The 14,371-nt window shown below is 43.8% G+C and overlaps 1 protein-coding gene across 1 annotated transcript; it reads left to right on the forward strand.

The window, feature by feature from the left end:
• Positions 1-6: 6 nt before the first annotated feature.
• Positions 7-14,098, forward strand: ino80da (INO80 complex subunit Da). The gene is made up of 10 exons (XM_007546534.2): positions 7-515; positions 2,697-2,943; positions 3,062-3,873; positions 4,274-4,373; positions 4,597-4,821; positions 4,934-5,043; positions 5,212-5,345; positions 5,929-6,149; positions 6,262-6,425; positions 9,242-14,098. The coding sequence occupies exons 2-10, from the start codon at positions 2,726-2,728 to the stop codon at positions 10,279-10,281; spliced, it is 3,024 nt and encodes a 1,007-aa protein (XP_007546596.1). The 5' UTR covers positions 7-515; positions 2,697-2,725; the 3' UTR covers positions 10,282-14,098.
• Positions 14,099-14,371: the final 273 nt, after the last annotated feature.

The following is a 14,371-nucleotide window of genomic DNA, read 5'->3' on the forward strand; positions in this document are numbered from 1 at the left end:
GTGAACAGCGGGGCAACAGTGTGGCAGGAGGGCTGATAACTCATTCATGTGGACGATTATAGTCGGAGTCCAGGTGGATTTTTATCCTCTGTCGGACTAATTTGTTTCAGTGCCGAACACGTGAACTGCACTGTCCTTCATTCACACCATAATTTGTTTCATTCAGCCATAGTTGCACATTGTAGAGATTTTAACAAAGTTAAATTTCCAATATGGTAGGAGAGGTTGTTGTTGTTGAGTGGATTGTTGTCATGTCCCCGCAGTGCCTGTAGTGGTGCTGTGAGGAGTCTGCTGTGGATCCAACAAATGTCCTCAGCAGCCTACCTACGGCTTGTAATTTGCGCTGGGTAGCCTATATTTACATGGGTCCATATTTCAAGAAAATTCGAGCTCGATGAAGACCGCCGTTACTATCCTACCTGGAATATCGATGCCCGAGTAGCCTAGCTGATTCTAATAGACATTTCGGCCGTCTATCTGGAGCGAATATCGTGTACAGCCCAAACCCATTCAAGGTAAGCGGAGTCGTGAGCAGCCTCGGGATCGATTTCTGAGTGCGCCGCATTACGCGGGCCTCAGTCGGACTGGCAATTTACTAGAGGTCGCCGTCTTTTCGAGGTTAATAGGCCTTTACTATTTAATACATTTGATCATTATTTTACAGTAATATTTAAATTCTGGTCGTCTAGAGTAGGAGTAAGATACGTAATGTAAACGTTTTAGTTGCTTACAGCCTGCAAATGTTACATTATGTAATTACAGTGGCTATAACTCATCGATTTTTGCGGAGGCCTCGGCAGAACAGGCCGTAATCCTCGAATGTATACCCTTTGTTTGAAAGTATTTGACCATAAATCTTTTCAGTTGCATTACGGTAAATGACTAAAACAGGCTCCGACGAGCTGTTGCTGGCATCTTATGTTTATGCTTTATTTTTTCGAAATAATCTAAACTGGAAATAGACCTCTGTTTGGATATGTTTCCGTTTCCTGGTTAGCTACCGCCTACTAATTTGTGTTTTTAGCTTTGTTAGCTAACAGGGAAAAAAATAGGTGTTCTTGTTCAGCCCTTGTAAAAAATGAGTTTATCTGTCTAACAAATATTACGGTTATACTTAAAAAAATGAGACATAGGTAAATAGTAGATATACAGTTGTTTGTAGTATAACTGTATAAAGTTTAAGTGCCTCCCGTCGTTCGCTAAGCTAATGTAGCACGCTAATGGTATTCATTTAGTAGTTAAAGCTAACCTAACATTAGTTAATGTTTATTTCCCCGCCTCTAAGCCTTTAACCACAATAAAGAGCACAGTTTAAACTTTACACTGTGTCGAATTGTAATTTATATTAATACAGATGTAACGATGCTCACAGCTACTTTAGAACAAAAGTTTTTAAATATCTCAGCTATAAATAAAAAATATATAATTTGTCACTATAACCAAGATAACACGTGCTTCTTCGACATTGACTTCACTTGGAAGTCACTGTCTGCTTCGTTTCCCTTTCAGTAAGTTTTGAATTAACACTGAAATTACACATATGGTTGCCACAAATTTCTCACTTAGAGGTGTTTGCATATAAAATATCAGAGTATGAAAGGAATTAATCAGTATTTTAGATGAATTTGACTTGACTTCCTTAAATGCCTGTATTTATAGATATTAGCTGGATTTAGTTGCCAGTTATTAAGTTGCAACAAAACCAGAAGAAATCTGTTCAATATGTAGAAAATGCATTGTGCTGTATACAAAATGGCTATTTTTATTCCATCTATTATTGAAAAACATCCCCTTGGCATTTTCACCTTTTGTCATGTTATAACCTCTAACCCCACTGTAACCTTTCAAAAGTTTATGTGACAGAGTGACCCAAAATGACTCATAATTGTGAAGCTGAAGTTGATATTTTGTAAAATAATAAAACCAACTAAAAGTTGATGAGTGTATTTGGAGGGTGCAGAGCAAACACGTGGAATAAGTTAGATGGAACAAACCTTTGCAATGTGTGGTGAACAACTAATATTACGCATTATCCTAAAGACACCATCTACATAGATATGACAGCCAGCATTATGCTGAGAGAATGGACTTCTTCAGCAGGTAGCCAGGAGCTGGTCAGAGTTAAAGGGAGGATGCGAACAGTTCAGTACTGAGGGATCCTAGAAGAAAACTGCTAAGTCTTAAGAGTGGGGCAAAGGCCCTCCATCAATTTGGACAGTTTGCTACAGTGGAAAGCATTTCCACTGTAGCAACAGAAAAGTATTTGTATGCATTGGTCTAAATACTGTTTAGTAAAAGTTCAGACCAAATCCGATTCGAGTCCATGGCATGATTTGGAAAATTACTAGTCAGGGAATGAATTGCAAATGTACCCCACAGTGTTTATTAAGTTTTTATTGGAGCAAAAACTTGTAAACCATAAATAATTTTTGTTCTACTTTTCAGTCATGTGCTACTTTGTGTTGGGGGTTTATTGCAAAATGTTCCAGGAAAATACATCAATGTTTGTCAGCTGGAAAAGACAAAATGTGAAAAATACAGAGCGTATTATTATTATTATTTTTTTTTTGCAAGACAATGTGGTTGAACATAATAACTGAATATTTTCATTTATCTCTAGAGTGCATGGATGGTTGTAAAGTTTTGGAGTTGTGATTTTTTTTAATTATTTTTTTTTCCCTCCTCTGTCCTGTCAGCTGATGTTTTCAAGGACAAGAGTCACGTGATGTATGAAGGCAAACACATACACTTCTCAGAGGTGGACAATAAGCCGCTGTGCTCGTATAGTCCGAAGCTGTGCAAGCAGCGCAGGCTCAATGGGTACGCGTTCTGCATCCGACACGTTCTGGAGGACAAGACGGCTCCTTTCAAGCAGTGTGAATATGTGGCAAAATACAACAGTCAGCGATGCACCAACCCCATCCCAAAGTCTGAGGATCGCAGGTGGGTTTTGAGTGAGTGCACGTGTGGCACATTTGATTCACTTCTGCATATAAAAATAGCATTCTTTTTTTTTTTTTTTTTTTGATGAATATCTGGGGGATGTGTTCTTATTTACCAGATACTGCAATAGCCACCTGCAGGTTCTCGGTTTCATCCCGAAGAAGGAGCGCAAGAAGAAGCACGATGCTTTAGAGGAAATGCGTCCTCGGGCTCACCTGGAGTCAGTGGCTCTCAAAATAACGGTGCCCTCTTTGGCTCTGAGAGCCACTAACGGCATAGATGAACTTCCCCCGTCTCCGCCCTGCTCGCGCCTGCTACCCCTCGCTGACGGCGAACTCCTGGACCCTTTTGCCTTTTACGAGGACGAAACGGATGGAGAGGAGGTGGGCACCCCTCGGAAGGTGAGCAGCATCAAGAAGAAGCTACAGAGTCGGCTGGCGCTCAACCAGAAACTCTCCCAAGACGCAGAACTCTTCCAGCCAACTCCCGAGCACTTTACGGCGTCGCCGGTTCCGCGCCTTCACCCCTCCTCGCCGCTCAACGCCCATCTGCCGCGGCCGACGCAGGGCCTCCTCCAGCCGCCTCAGCAGCCCGGCGTGACGTCCTTCCCCTTCCCAGGGCAGCAGCAGGGTTTATTATGCAATCCACTACCACCTCAGACAGTCAACTTTCTGCCTCCAGGGATGCCTGCAAACGCATTGCCCAATTCAGGGCAACATTCTGGACCGTCGCTCAGCAGGAAAATGCCTTTTGCTGCTACTCAGCCGCCTGTCTGCTGCAAGGATGCTGGCAGTAACAATCAGAGGCCCGTGGTCGTCATGCACCCCTCCGCCTTCTCGCCGTCTCCCGACTGCCTCGTCAGGTTGCAACACCTGGTGCAGCTCTGTGCCAAGAGACAGCGGGAGCATGGAGACCTCTTCTCTCATCTAGGTGACTTGTCTTAAAATTTGAAAACAGAGGTGTTTGCATTAGGGCAGCAGCTACTACGATTATTTTATCGCTTATTTGTACGAGTAATTGGATTTAAAAAAATGAGCACGTTCTGCAGATTTTTTTATTCAACCAAGGCCAATCTTATAAAATGTTAGAAATATTTAAAGATGCATGTAAACAAACTAATTCCTTTTTAAAATAAGAAAATAATCATTTTATTGCCTAGAATTCAATATCAGAATTATTTTAGTACAGCAAAGGATGCATTTGCAGCTAAAAAAATGTGAAAAGCTCAGCCCTTTCTGCTCGACTCGACATCAGTACGGTGTAGCTCGTAGTTACAAACTTGTAAGAGCTTGTTGAGATGGATGAGCCCGTCTAAGTAGCTTTGTTCCAGGTTTGGACTGGTCAGAAGACAGTGCCGATGACGACGATGACGAACAGGAGGATGCAGAGAGGGTTACTCCATTTCAGAATTCGTGGAGACCAGAGAACGGGTTTGTATCTTTAAACGCTTAACCATAATGTAGGGCTGGGCAATGTGGCTTAAAAATAAAATCCCTGGACTGACATTACTCTGAACTAAAGAGTGCATTGATGAGAGAGAAAAAAAAAGCAGTTTCCCAAAAGTTCAATTAATGAATAAAACCAATTTATCGCCCATCACTAGATATCGTGTCACTATCACACTGTGATGACTTTCGCTGGTTTCTCGTTAAGGCTGGAAGTCGACGGTGGTTCTTCGCGGAGAGCACGTCTACTTCGGCTTTGCTCTTACCTCCGGGAGAAATACAAGCACATGTGCCGACAGGAGAGGGCGAGCATCCGCCAGAAGAGGTACCGCTACGCCTTCCGGAAAGCCTTGCTGCACGCCGCCAGCAACAACCCTGACTGCGCGGGGCAGCTGATCCAGGAGCTGGGTGGAAACTCTCACAGCAGTCCATGGTAATCTCACGCTGGGCCGAGGAAAAAAAAAACAAAAAAAAGTTTTACAACTTTTTTCGCGTTAACGGAAAAGAGTCGGTTGCTGAGTCCGGAGTGTGTTTTGTCTTTGCAGTGCGGCTCCAGCAAGGCCACAGAGCACACAAGCAGTGACCTGCACGGGCTCCACCAAGGGCCAGAGCTGCAGCAACACAGCTCTGCCCTTCACTCAACACTGTTTTCAGCGTATCCTTTGCACCGCTTCGCTCTATGTTGGAGCTGGATGCCACAGTTTCAGAATAACGGATGCAATTCTCATTTTTACTCCCCTTCATTGACGTGCGTCACCGTAGCACTGTAGCATGTTTTATTTCCAGCATGTTGTCGTCGTTTTTCCTTCATTCTCCTCTGCAGACATACTGTTGAATCGTTCTCAGCAGCTCTTTGCTAGTTGCACAGCCAAATTTGCAGACGGTCAACAGTGCTCCATCCCTGTGTTTGATATTACGCACCAGACGCCCCTCTGCGAAGAGCATGCCAAAAAGATGGTGAGTTCAACAGCTGATGCATAACATGTCAGAGACATTGTGAGGAGGCGGTTTGAAAAACATTGGATGGCTCCACAGTTTCTGTTACAAATGTGCGGAAGCCACATACTGTTGTGTGAAGTTTGTGGAAAGAAACCCAAAAGGTCTGAGCCAAGTCAAAGACAAAGCTACGAAATACTGAGGAAATGTATGCAGACTTCAGATTTTGAAGACATAAATAAATAAACAGGAAAAAAATAATAATCTGGACTGACATAAAGCAATAAGTATCCAATTTAACTCCAGGTGATTAGAAAAAGAAAAAGTCTTAGTTGGTGTACACTTTTGGTTCCAATTTTGTCATTAGCATGAATATCATATTCTTGCACAAGTTTTGATCTGTTGTGGATCCCACGATTTTTGTAGGGTAATAAAGTAATTCCTGCTCTGCATAAACATGCATTGATATCCTGCCACAGGATTAACATTCAACCATCACCATTTGAGCTTTAAGTTTGCAAATGTGCTGTTTGGACACCATTTAATCCGTCTCTTGTCTTCATTTCTCTTCCCTCTCTGTTTTGCTGTCATTCGTTTTGCTCAGGATAATTTTCTACGTGGGGACGGAAACCGGAGAGTGCAGCACCAGCAGCAGCAGCGAAAGCCACGTAAAAAGACCAAACCGCCAGCGCTCACCAAAAAACACAAGAAGAAAAGGAGGAGAGGACCGCGGAGGCCACAGAAGCCCATCCCGCCCGCGCTGCCGCAGGGCAATCTGGGAATGCCCTCAACGAGCCTTGTGATGCCCTCGCAGGCTGCCATTAGGTCCGCCTCATAGGACAAAAAAATGTCAAAAACAGGCTGCAAAACTTTCTTTGTTCTTTACGTGTAGCGTCTCCATGGCGACGTGGTCTTACTTCTCCTCTTGTTGCTGCAGGAGCCCTTCGACTCCGGACCTCAGCACCGATGAGCTTCCTGATGACATCACCAACGACATGGCAGACATTCCAAATGACCTTGAGTTGAACCAGGAGTTAAACGATTTCGCCGACGTGTTACCACGGCTACCTGACGACCTGCAGGATTTCGACCTGTTTGAAGGTTCGGCACAGTGATTGATTTTTTTTTTTACAAACAGAGAAATCTCCCTAATCTGTGATGCATTCGGTGAATTTAGTGACTTTTCTGGGTTTGGTTTGGGAAAGGAAAGGGAATATTTGTATTCATATCTCAACCCCATTGTCTTAAAGTTCCTTCCATCTGTTTCTTTTCCTTCCTTTCCTGCAAGCCAGTGGAGAAAATTCAAATCGAACCAGAGTTTCAGTGCATCATGAAAAAAGCTTCAATTATTTTTTAAAAATTAAGATCTTAAAATGTCTTAAATTAATTAAAATTTTATTTAGTCATTTATGTGTACTAGACTTCTTTATCTAGAACCTGAGTCCAAATTTCAAACAAAAAAAGCTAATGTGACAATAAAAAAAATCCTTGAAGTCTTAAATTGGACTTGCACGCTATTCCCAGGTCTTTAATTTTGTCTTGACAGGACTACTGTCAGACAAAAGTTTTAGTTGCATTCTAAGATGTCTTCATTGCGTTTAGTGATTCAAGTCAGTTGGGGATACCATTAACTAGCTGCTAAAATACGTTGCTAACTAGCTAGATTTTTGCATCTATCCTGGGTAAGTGCAAATTTATTGCCAGTCGGCTGGACGAAGTTCGTACGTTTCTGTGGCGACGTAATCTTAAATCCCATTCACGTTGACCTTGGAAATTCTTAAATTTGAGTTGCTGGAACCTGTACAGGGTTTCCCCCAGAAAACTTGCTAAGCCCGGTGGTCGGGGTGTCGAGTCGGGGCGTCGAGTCGGTCCACCGGCGGTGCACCGTGTCAGTATTAGCAAATATGTTACGGGAAAAGATCTCCAGTGAAATGCTACTTAAACCCACAACTAGTCTAAAAACAACAAATTTGCACCAAATTAAGTCAGCAGCTCCATCAGGCCCCCAAGGGCTTCAAGGGTCCCATAAATGCTAATAATTTAAAACACACCACAGATACATAAATGTAACGCTTGTTTATTGAGATTATCAATGCTGTAAAATTTTATTAAATTGTTTAGGCATAGATAAATTTTATTATTCTAAATTGTTTAACATTTAAATACAAGATTTTAAGGAGCTGGCAAGTTTACTTTGTAAAACTTCAAAGAACATTATTCATAGTTAGATTGTTTTGTTACCATAGCAACAATCTGATGCTATGAGTTTAATCTTTGAATTTACAAATACAAATGAGTAAATCGCGATGATAACTTATTGCTTTTTAGGCTGGCCAATTAAACTACTCCCTTCTCCCATATTTCACTAATTCTAACACAGAAGCTGTTAGAGGTGCTGATATTTTTAGCAACAAAAGGGGCCCCTAAGTCAGATTCTGCTCAAGGCCTCATACAGCCTTGGACCAGCCCTGCATGATGAGGTATTCCGCTGCACTACGCAGAGATGCGCAACAAACAGGAGATTTAATTCAATGCTGCTAATGTGGCTTTAGTAGCTCTTCCGTTTCGTGTCTGTTGAGTTTTTAATAAGCGTCGCAGAAACTGTTCTGATTGGTCGAGTTTATGGGACGAGTTTCTCAGATCTCCGTGCGGCCCCACGTATTAACTCTAAGCAGACAACGCATTTGATATAGTTTAATGCATCATGTAACCGGAAAAATAATACTAAAAATAATAATAAAATAATATAAAGTCAGCGTGATGCGTGACTCCGAGGAGAGCGCTAATGCTCCTCACCGGGTTGAACCTGCATGATGAGGTAATCCGCCTGCACTACGCAGAGATGCGCAACAAACAGGAGATTTAATTCAATGCTGCTAATGTGGGATTAGTAGCTCTTCCGTTTCGTGTCTGTTGAATTTTTAATAAGCGTCACAGAAACTGTTCTGATTGGTCGAGTTTATGGGATGAGTTTCTCAGATCTCCGTGCGGCCGCGCGCATTAACTCTAAGTAGATAACGCATTTGATATAGTTTGATGCATCATGTAACAGGAAAAATAATACTGAAAATAATAATAAAATAATATAAAATCAGCGTGATGCGTGACTCCGAGGAGAGCGCTAGAGCTCCTCACCGGGCTGAACCTGCATGATCAGGTTAGCGCTGCTCGTTATCCATAAACGCTCCGGCCAACCGGGACCACAGACATAAACTTTACAGGGAAGACAGACACAGAGCCACACGCTGGGCTGCGTGTTGAGATGTAAACGCCACATATAATTGTTTGTTCACAAAGATAAATCATTCTCACCACTCCACAACGCGCATCTCTGAATTCGCTACAAGTTATTCCTGCGGTTCACATGGAGCTGCGCAACCAGAGCTTACGAGGTGGGTTTTAAACTCTTACCTAGAGTTCTCCAAAGGATCATAATTCCTCACAGTAAGTTGATGTAAATATCCATACAGGTCAGCCTGAGTCCAGTTTGAGTGAAAGGAGGCGCGCGCGATACCGCTGAAGTAAAGCAGCGGCAGCGCGCGAGGCAAAGCGCAGAGGCGTCAGCTGTGTGATTAGTCCGCACGCTGTCGGCTTTAAATACATGAACTATAAACCTATCTATTATAAACCTATTCTTAAGGAATAAATCTGCTCTGCTAGTGAAATGCTAAGAGCAAAAGAGAGGCTTGCAGCCCGGCTTTAAAAAAAAAAAAAAAAGATTTGATTTTACGGGAAAAGATCTCCAGTGAAATGCTACTTAAACCCACAACTAGTCTAAAAACAACTACTAGCCCTGGCGGCGGGGCTAGTAAAGCATGGCGGGCCGCCAGGCTTATAATACACTGGGGGAAACCCTGCTGTAGAAACCTGTGAACTGTTGTGTTTACTTGTGGAACGTATGCTAAATGTTTCCGCAGTAAAGAACGGCGAGCTGCTGCCCACCACGGAGGAGGCCGAAGAGCTGGTCCGCGCGCTGCAGGCGATGGGGTCTTACCCCGACTCGTTGGTGTGCCTGACATCCATGGGGGATCTGGCGGCAGGCGAGGCGGTGGACCACCGAGCCATGGCCATGTTCCCCGGACCGGTGCAGCCGGGCGGCATGGGGGACCTGCTCAACACCCGCATCGCTACTGAAAACTTCACCAGCCTGGAGCTGGAGGACAACCTGCTGCAGACCACTGGGGACCACTTCTCGCCGTCCCAGCCGACCAGCCAGCCCCCTCCGTCGTGCTCCGGTCTGACATCCCCCTCCTCTGCGGCAGCGGCCACCACCAGCATCGCCCTGCTCACGCAGACCTCCATAGCAGAGCGAACGTTTTCTCGGACGCACACTTCCCACATCCTGGCCAAACCGGAGGTCTCGGCGTCGTCCCCCCAAGGCAGCCACTACAGCAGTGAGCACGTGCCGTCCCCGTACAGCGACCACATATCTTCCCCCCACACCACCTCCTTCCAGACGGACACCCCCCTCCTGCTGGAGGTTCCTATAAGTGGCGTTCCGGGGACGCCTCGCTCGACGTGGAACAACCTGCCCCTCCCCCTCGCCGACCCTGCGCAGTTCGGCAGTCTCATCAGGTCAGAGAGTCATCTCATCACCACCTCGCTGTCTACGCCACCCGCCACTACCCACTCAGTAACGCTGCAGCCCATGGCGGCTCTGTCGGCCATGCCTCAGGGCGCCGTGACGGGGTTAACAGCTCCCCCCGTCTCCTCGTCATCCTCCTTGTCCTCATCTTCCTCCTCCTCACACGATCATCTGTTGACCCCCACACAGCCCAAGCAACAGCTCCCTCAGTTCAGCGCGGCCTTCGGCCATCAACTGGCCTCCCACAGCGGCATCCCGAAAGACGTGCAGCCCAGTCACAGCTCCACGGCGCCCCCTGCCGGCTTCTCGCTAGTTAGTGCCACCACTGCAAGTGCCAACAGCGCCACGCCACCCTTCACGCAAAGTAAATGATCGGCAGCGGCCGCGCGGACTCCACGGCCGACCGGCTTCCGATTAACCCGTTTCATTTGCTTTATGTGTGCAATGTGGTTCTCGTGCACTATTTGGTAATGAATTTGCACAATCTCAGATTTTCCTTTTCTTTTTTTTTTTTTTCCTCTTCCTTCCTGTAGTCGGATGGTTTTCAGATTTTAAGTAGCTGTGAGTCCAATTTGTCAGTAGGGGGGGGCTGTGGTTAGATTATGTGATAAATTAATGGACATTAGCAAAGATTATTTATACCAGTGCTCAGAAATCCCAGATGCCGCTCTGTTTGCTTCGCCCGGTTTTCTTAAAAACGATCAAACGCACCCTGCCTTTCTCAGATGGCCATTTGCATCCGCCCCCTCCTTCTCTGTTTTATACACTCTGGTTTCAAGAAGAGAGTAGTCATTGTGACGTTTTTTGTAACCCATTATGTTTCAAGCTATTTAACTGTCTTCATAATATTGATTCAGTCCGATTTAATAGTCACCAAAATACTTTTAAACAGCTGTTTTTATATGGTGTATATTATATGTGCTCATTTGTTGGCTTGCCCGGACGTGGAACAGTCTTTGACCTCACCGAAGGTTGTGGCACTGAGAGTGGTTAGTAGACACTTGAAGGTAATAGTTTCTTGAAGCAATAAAAACACATTACCATCACTCACAGGATTGTGAGGTATTCTTACTGGTGTCACTGCTTGTAGCTCCACTTCCTGAAACCAGCCGGATCGGGTTTTATTTGACCTCGGCGTCTTAAAAACTCCAGATTTTTTATTTATTTATTTTCTTTTACAACCGTTTTTACTCAGGCCATCTCTTTTATTTTCTCCAGAGTTAACTCTCAAGGCGACAGTGGCGGCGGTGGTAACTGCAGGGGCTTTTAAGTGTCTCCTCTCAAAAGGTGCTCCCTGGTCCACATCTACACGCCGGTCTTCACTGGCTTGGAAAAGCGGGAAAGCTCATTCGCAGATTGAAGATGTAGGCGGTGTGGAGCGGGATTACAGTGCCTTGCAAAGATTATCAACTTTTTCCACACTTTGTCATGTTTCAACCGCTAACTTGCATGCATTTTGTAGGATTTTAGGAGATTCTCAGATTGTGCTGAACTTTAAGTAGGCCATTCTGGCGTGGGATTATGCGTTGATCTAAACTTCTAAACTTCTTCCATTGTAGCTCTGACTGCATTTTTACTCTTAAATCCTCTATCGTCTTTAACACATTGAGAGGTCTTGGTCACTAACTCTTTTGGCGATCCAACCGCATGATGCTGCCATCACCGTGTTTCATGGTGGAGAAGACGTGTGTGTCTGCTGCCCCACTTGCATCTTGGTCTCACTTGACCAGAGCTCCTTCGTCCACGTTGTTCCTATGTCCCCTGCATGGGTTGTGACAACCTACAAACAGGACTTCAATGGCTTTCTTCTTGCCAGGCTTTCATCAACATCATACTTGCGGAGTTCATTCGTAATGGTTGGACCTCATCCTTCCACCTGAGCCGTGGATGTCTGCAGCTCACCCAGAGTTACCACGGGCCTCTTTGCTGCTTAATGCTCTCCCTTCCCACCCTGCTTGTTCGGGGGGACGGCCACGTTTTGGTCGGTTTGCAGCTTTCCGAGTTCCTACTGAGTCTGGAAACATTTGGAGTTTGATTATATCGATTACTAAACCTGGAGATGCACGGAAAATATTTCCATATGTTATTCCTCATTCCATCATGTTACACATAAAAATATGCATTTCTCTTAAAATCTTTTAACTTCAATTTATTTTGACATTTTAATCTACCTTCATTAAACATATATTTTTTATTTTATTTTATTTATTTATTTTTTTACAAATGTCCATGTCACTTTTTTTGTATCTAGATCACCTTAGAACTGGACCAACATTCATGAAACTGTGTCCGTTTTAGATATTGATGCGTTTTAAAGATTACAGCTTCATTGTGGCGTAAATTCAGTCCAAGTGATGCAGATGTTGAATCAGAGCTGATGTCTGTTTGCCCAAATGCACAAAAAAGATGCAAAATAGCCTTTTAGCACCTCCCTGCCAAGGCAGCTCAGTTATGAAAGCAACTATAGACCTGATTATTTTTGATTCATTATAAAATTGTGATTATTAAAACGCATCACTTGAGTTTTGAAACTGTCTGCTACACTTAAACAATAAACTTTCTTGCCCGCAAACGAATATCAATAGACCAGCTAGATTACGACATCTATCCTAAATAATGGCTGTTTCTGTTGAACAAATGTTCCCATGTTCAGTGCAGCTACTAAAATATTTGACAAAATATAGCCCAGAAATTTCCATCTACTTTCATTATCAGTTGCTCATAAATCAGGTGCTTGCCGCGTTTTGTTGCGTTCAGTGACTCTTGCATATCATGGGTTCTTGATCGGTGTCTGCATCTTTGAAGCCCGACTGTTTCCACACAAATCAACTGAGGTTCCTTGGATTCCCCTGCAGTCTTGGTCGTTTCTTGGCCGACTTTTTCCACGAATTAAATGGTTCCGACAACCACCGGATGTTTGGTATGAGCCGTGCACCAACCCGTACCCACGCTTTGGACGTCTCACAGCTCCTCTTGTCTGCCATCTTTACTTGAGTTCACTTTTCACAGCAAAATTACGCCAGATGTCTAATCTCTCCCTCTTTTTTTATGAGGATAATTAGTGCTTTTGCAAACGTTTGGAGCCAAAATCAAAGCTGAACGTGAATGTTTTTAATAACCCGGTCCTTTAACATTTAGATGATTAAACCAACTCTGAACAAAATTATTTTTGTACCTAAATTTCCAGAATTTATCCTAAAAGCCATAAGATGGTTACACTGAGTTTCATTTAGGGGTGTTAGAGTAAGGGGGTCAGAATGAAAACACATGCCACAATTTAAAAATACTAATGCATTTAAAAAAAAAAAAATCATGAAAATCATGCATGATTTTTCTTCCGCTTGTTAATTATGCACTATCTTGTGCTGGTCAATCACAATAAAACACTGAAACTCGTGGTTTCAACATGACAATCTGGGAAAGAGTTCAGAGGGTGTGAATACTTTTTGCATGGCACTGAATACATTTATGTGAGTGGTGTAATTTGCACGTCTGAAGTAAAGCTGAATAAAGTGATTTTTAAGCTATAGGATGCAAAGCTGGGGGTCTGGTGTTAGTTTTTTTTTTTTTTTTTGCAAACAAAAGCCTCCCCACACCTCTTCCCCTAACCTACACAACAGTGCAACTTTGGCTTTTGATAGATTTATACTTATATACAATAGCAACTGACAAATTGTTGAAAACTTGGTATATAGCATAGAAGTCTCTATCTTGGGGTTTGTTGGTGAACTCTTCAGTAGCAATGGGTTGAAGTTATTTGCAACGTATTCAGTGGCGACTGCATGTTGTGGAGTGAGTCTTGTTTTTAATAGCTATCAAACGGTGGGAGGGGGATCAACGCGTGCGTGCTGTCGTGTTTTTGATAGCTATTAAACATCAGGAGGCGCGGGGGGTGGTGGGTGGGGGGAGGCGGTAGTTATCGACCGGATTCACGTCGGGTCGCGTGCGTCACTGCTTTTTCACGTAGACTTGCACAGGAATGGTAGAGGCTGGTGTTTTCTTTACCCTGCCCTTTTATTTTTGCCTTCATCTTTTATGACATAATTACCAGATCCTCCCCACCCCCACCTGTTTCCAGCTGTGAGATAGCCCAGATCTTTTCTCTCCCTTTTCCAAAGAGAACTCCTCCACCCCCCCCAGAGATGTGGAGGCTTCTCTTTCTCTGGTATTCCCACGTTCAATAAAAAAATAATATAAAAAAAATAAATATATAAAAAAATCAGGTTGGTTAAGAGTGACGGTTGGAAGTGTGGCAACACTGCTGTAACCACAAGGCAAGAGATTAGTCGCCGCACCAGACAAAGCCACGTAGTACGGCATCCTTCCAGCAGGGCTCGCAGGCACATGTAACTGCTCGACTTCAGAGATGGCTGACGATATTCCTATACTCATTGAATGTACTGTATTACTGTTTTTAAAGATAGGACGAGCTAATCTAGTCACCTTTTGTTATTGGTCCTTG

This window comes from Poecilia formosa, unplaced genomic scaffold (genome assembly GCF_000485575.1).
Source record: "Poecilia formosa unplaced genomic scaffold, Poecilia_formosa-5.1.2 Scaffold16, whole genome shotgun sequence".
Taxonomy (NCBI): domain Eukaryota; kingdom Metazoa; phylum Chordata; class Actinopteri; order Cyprinodontiformes; family Poeciliidae; genus Poecilia; species Poecilia formosa.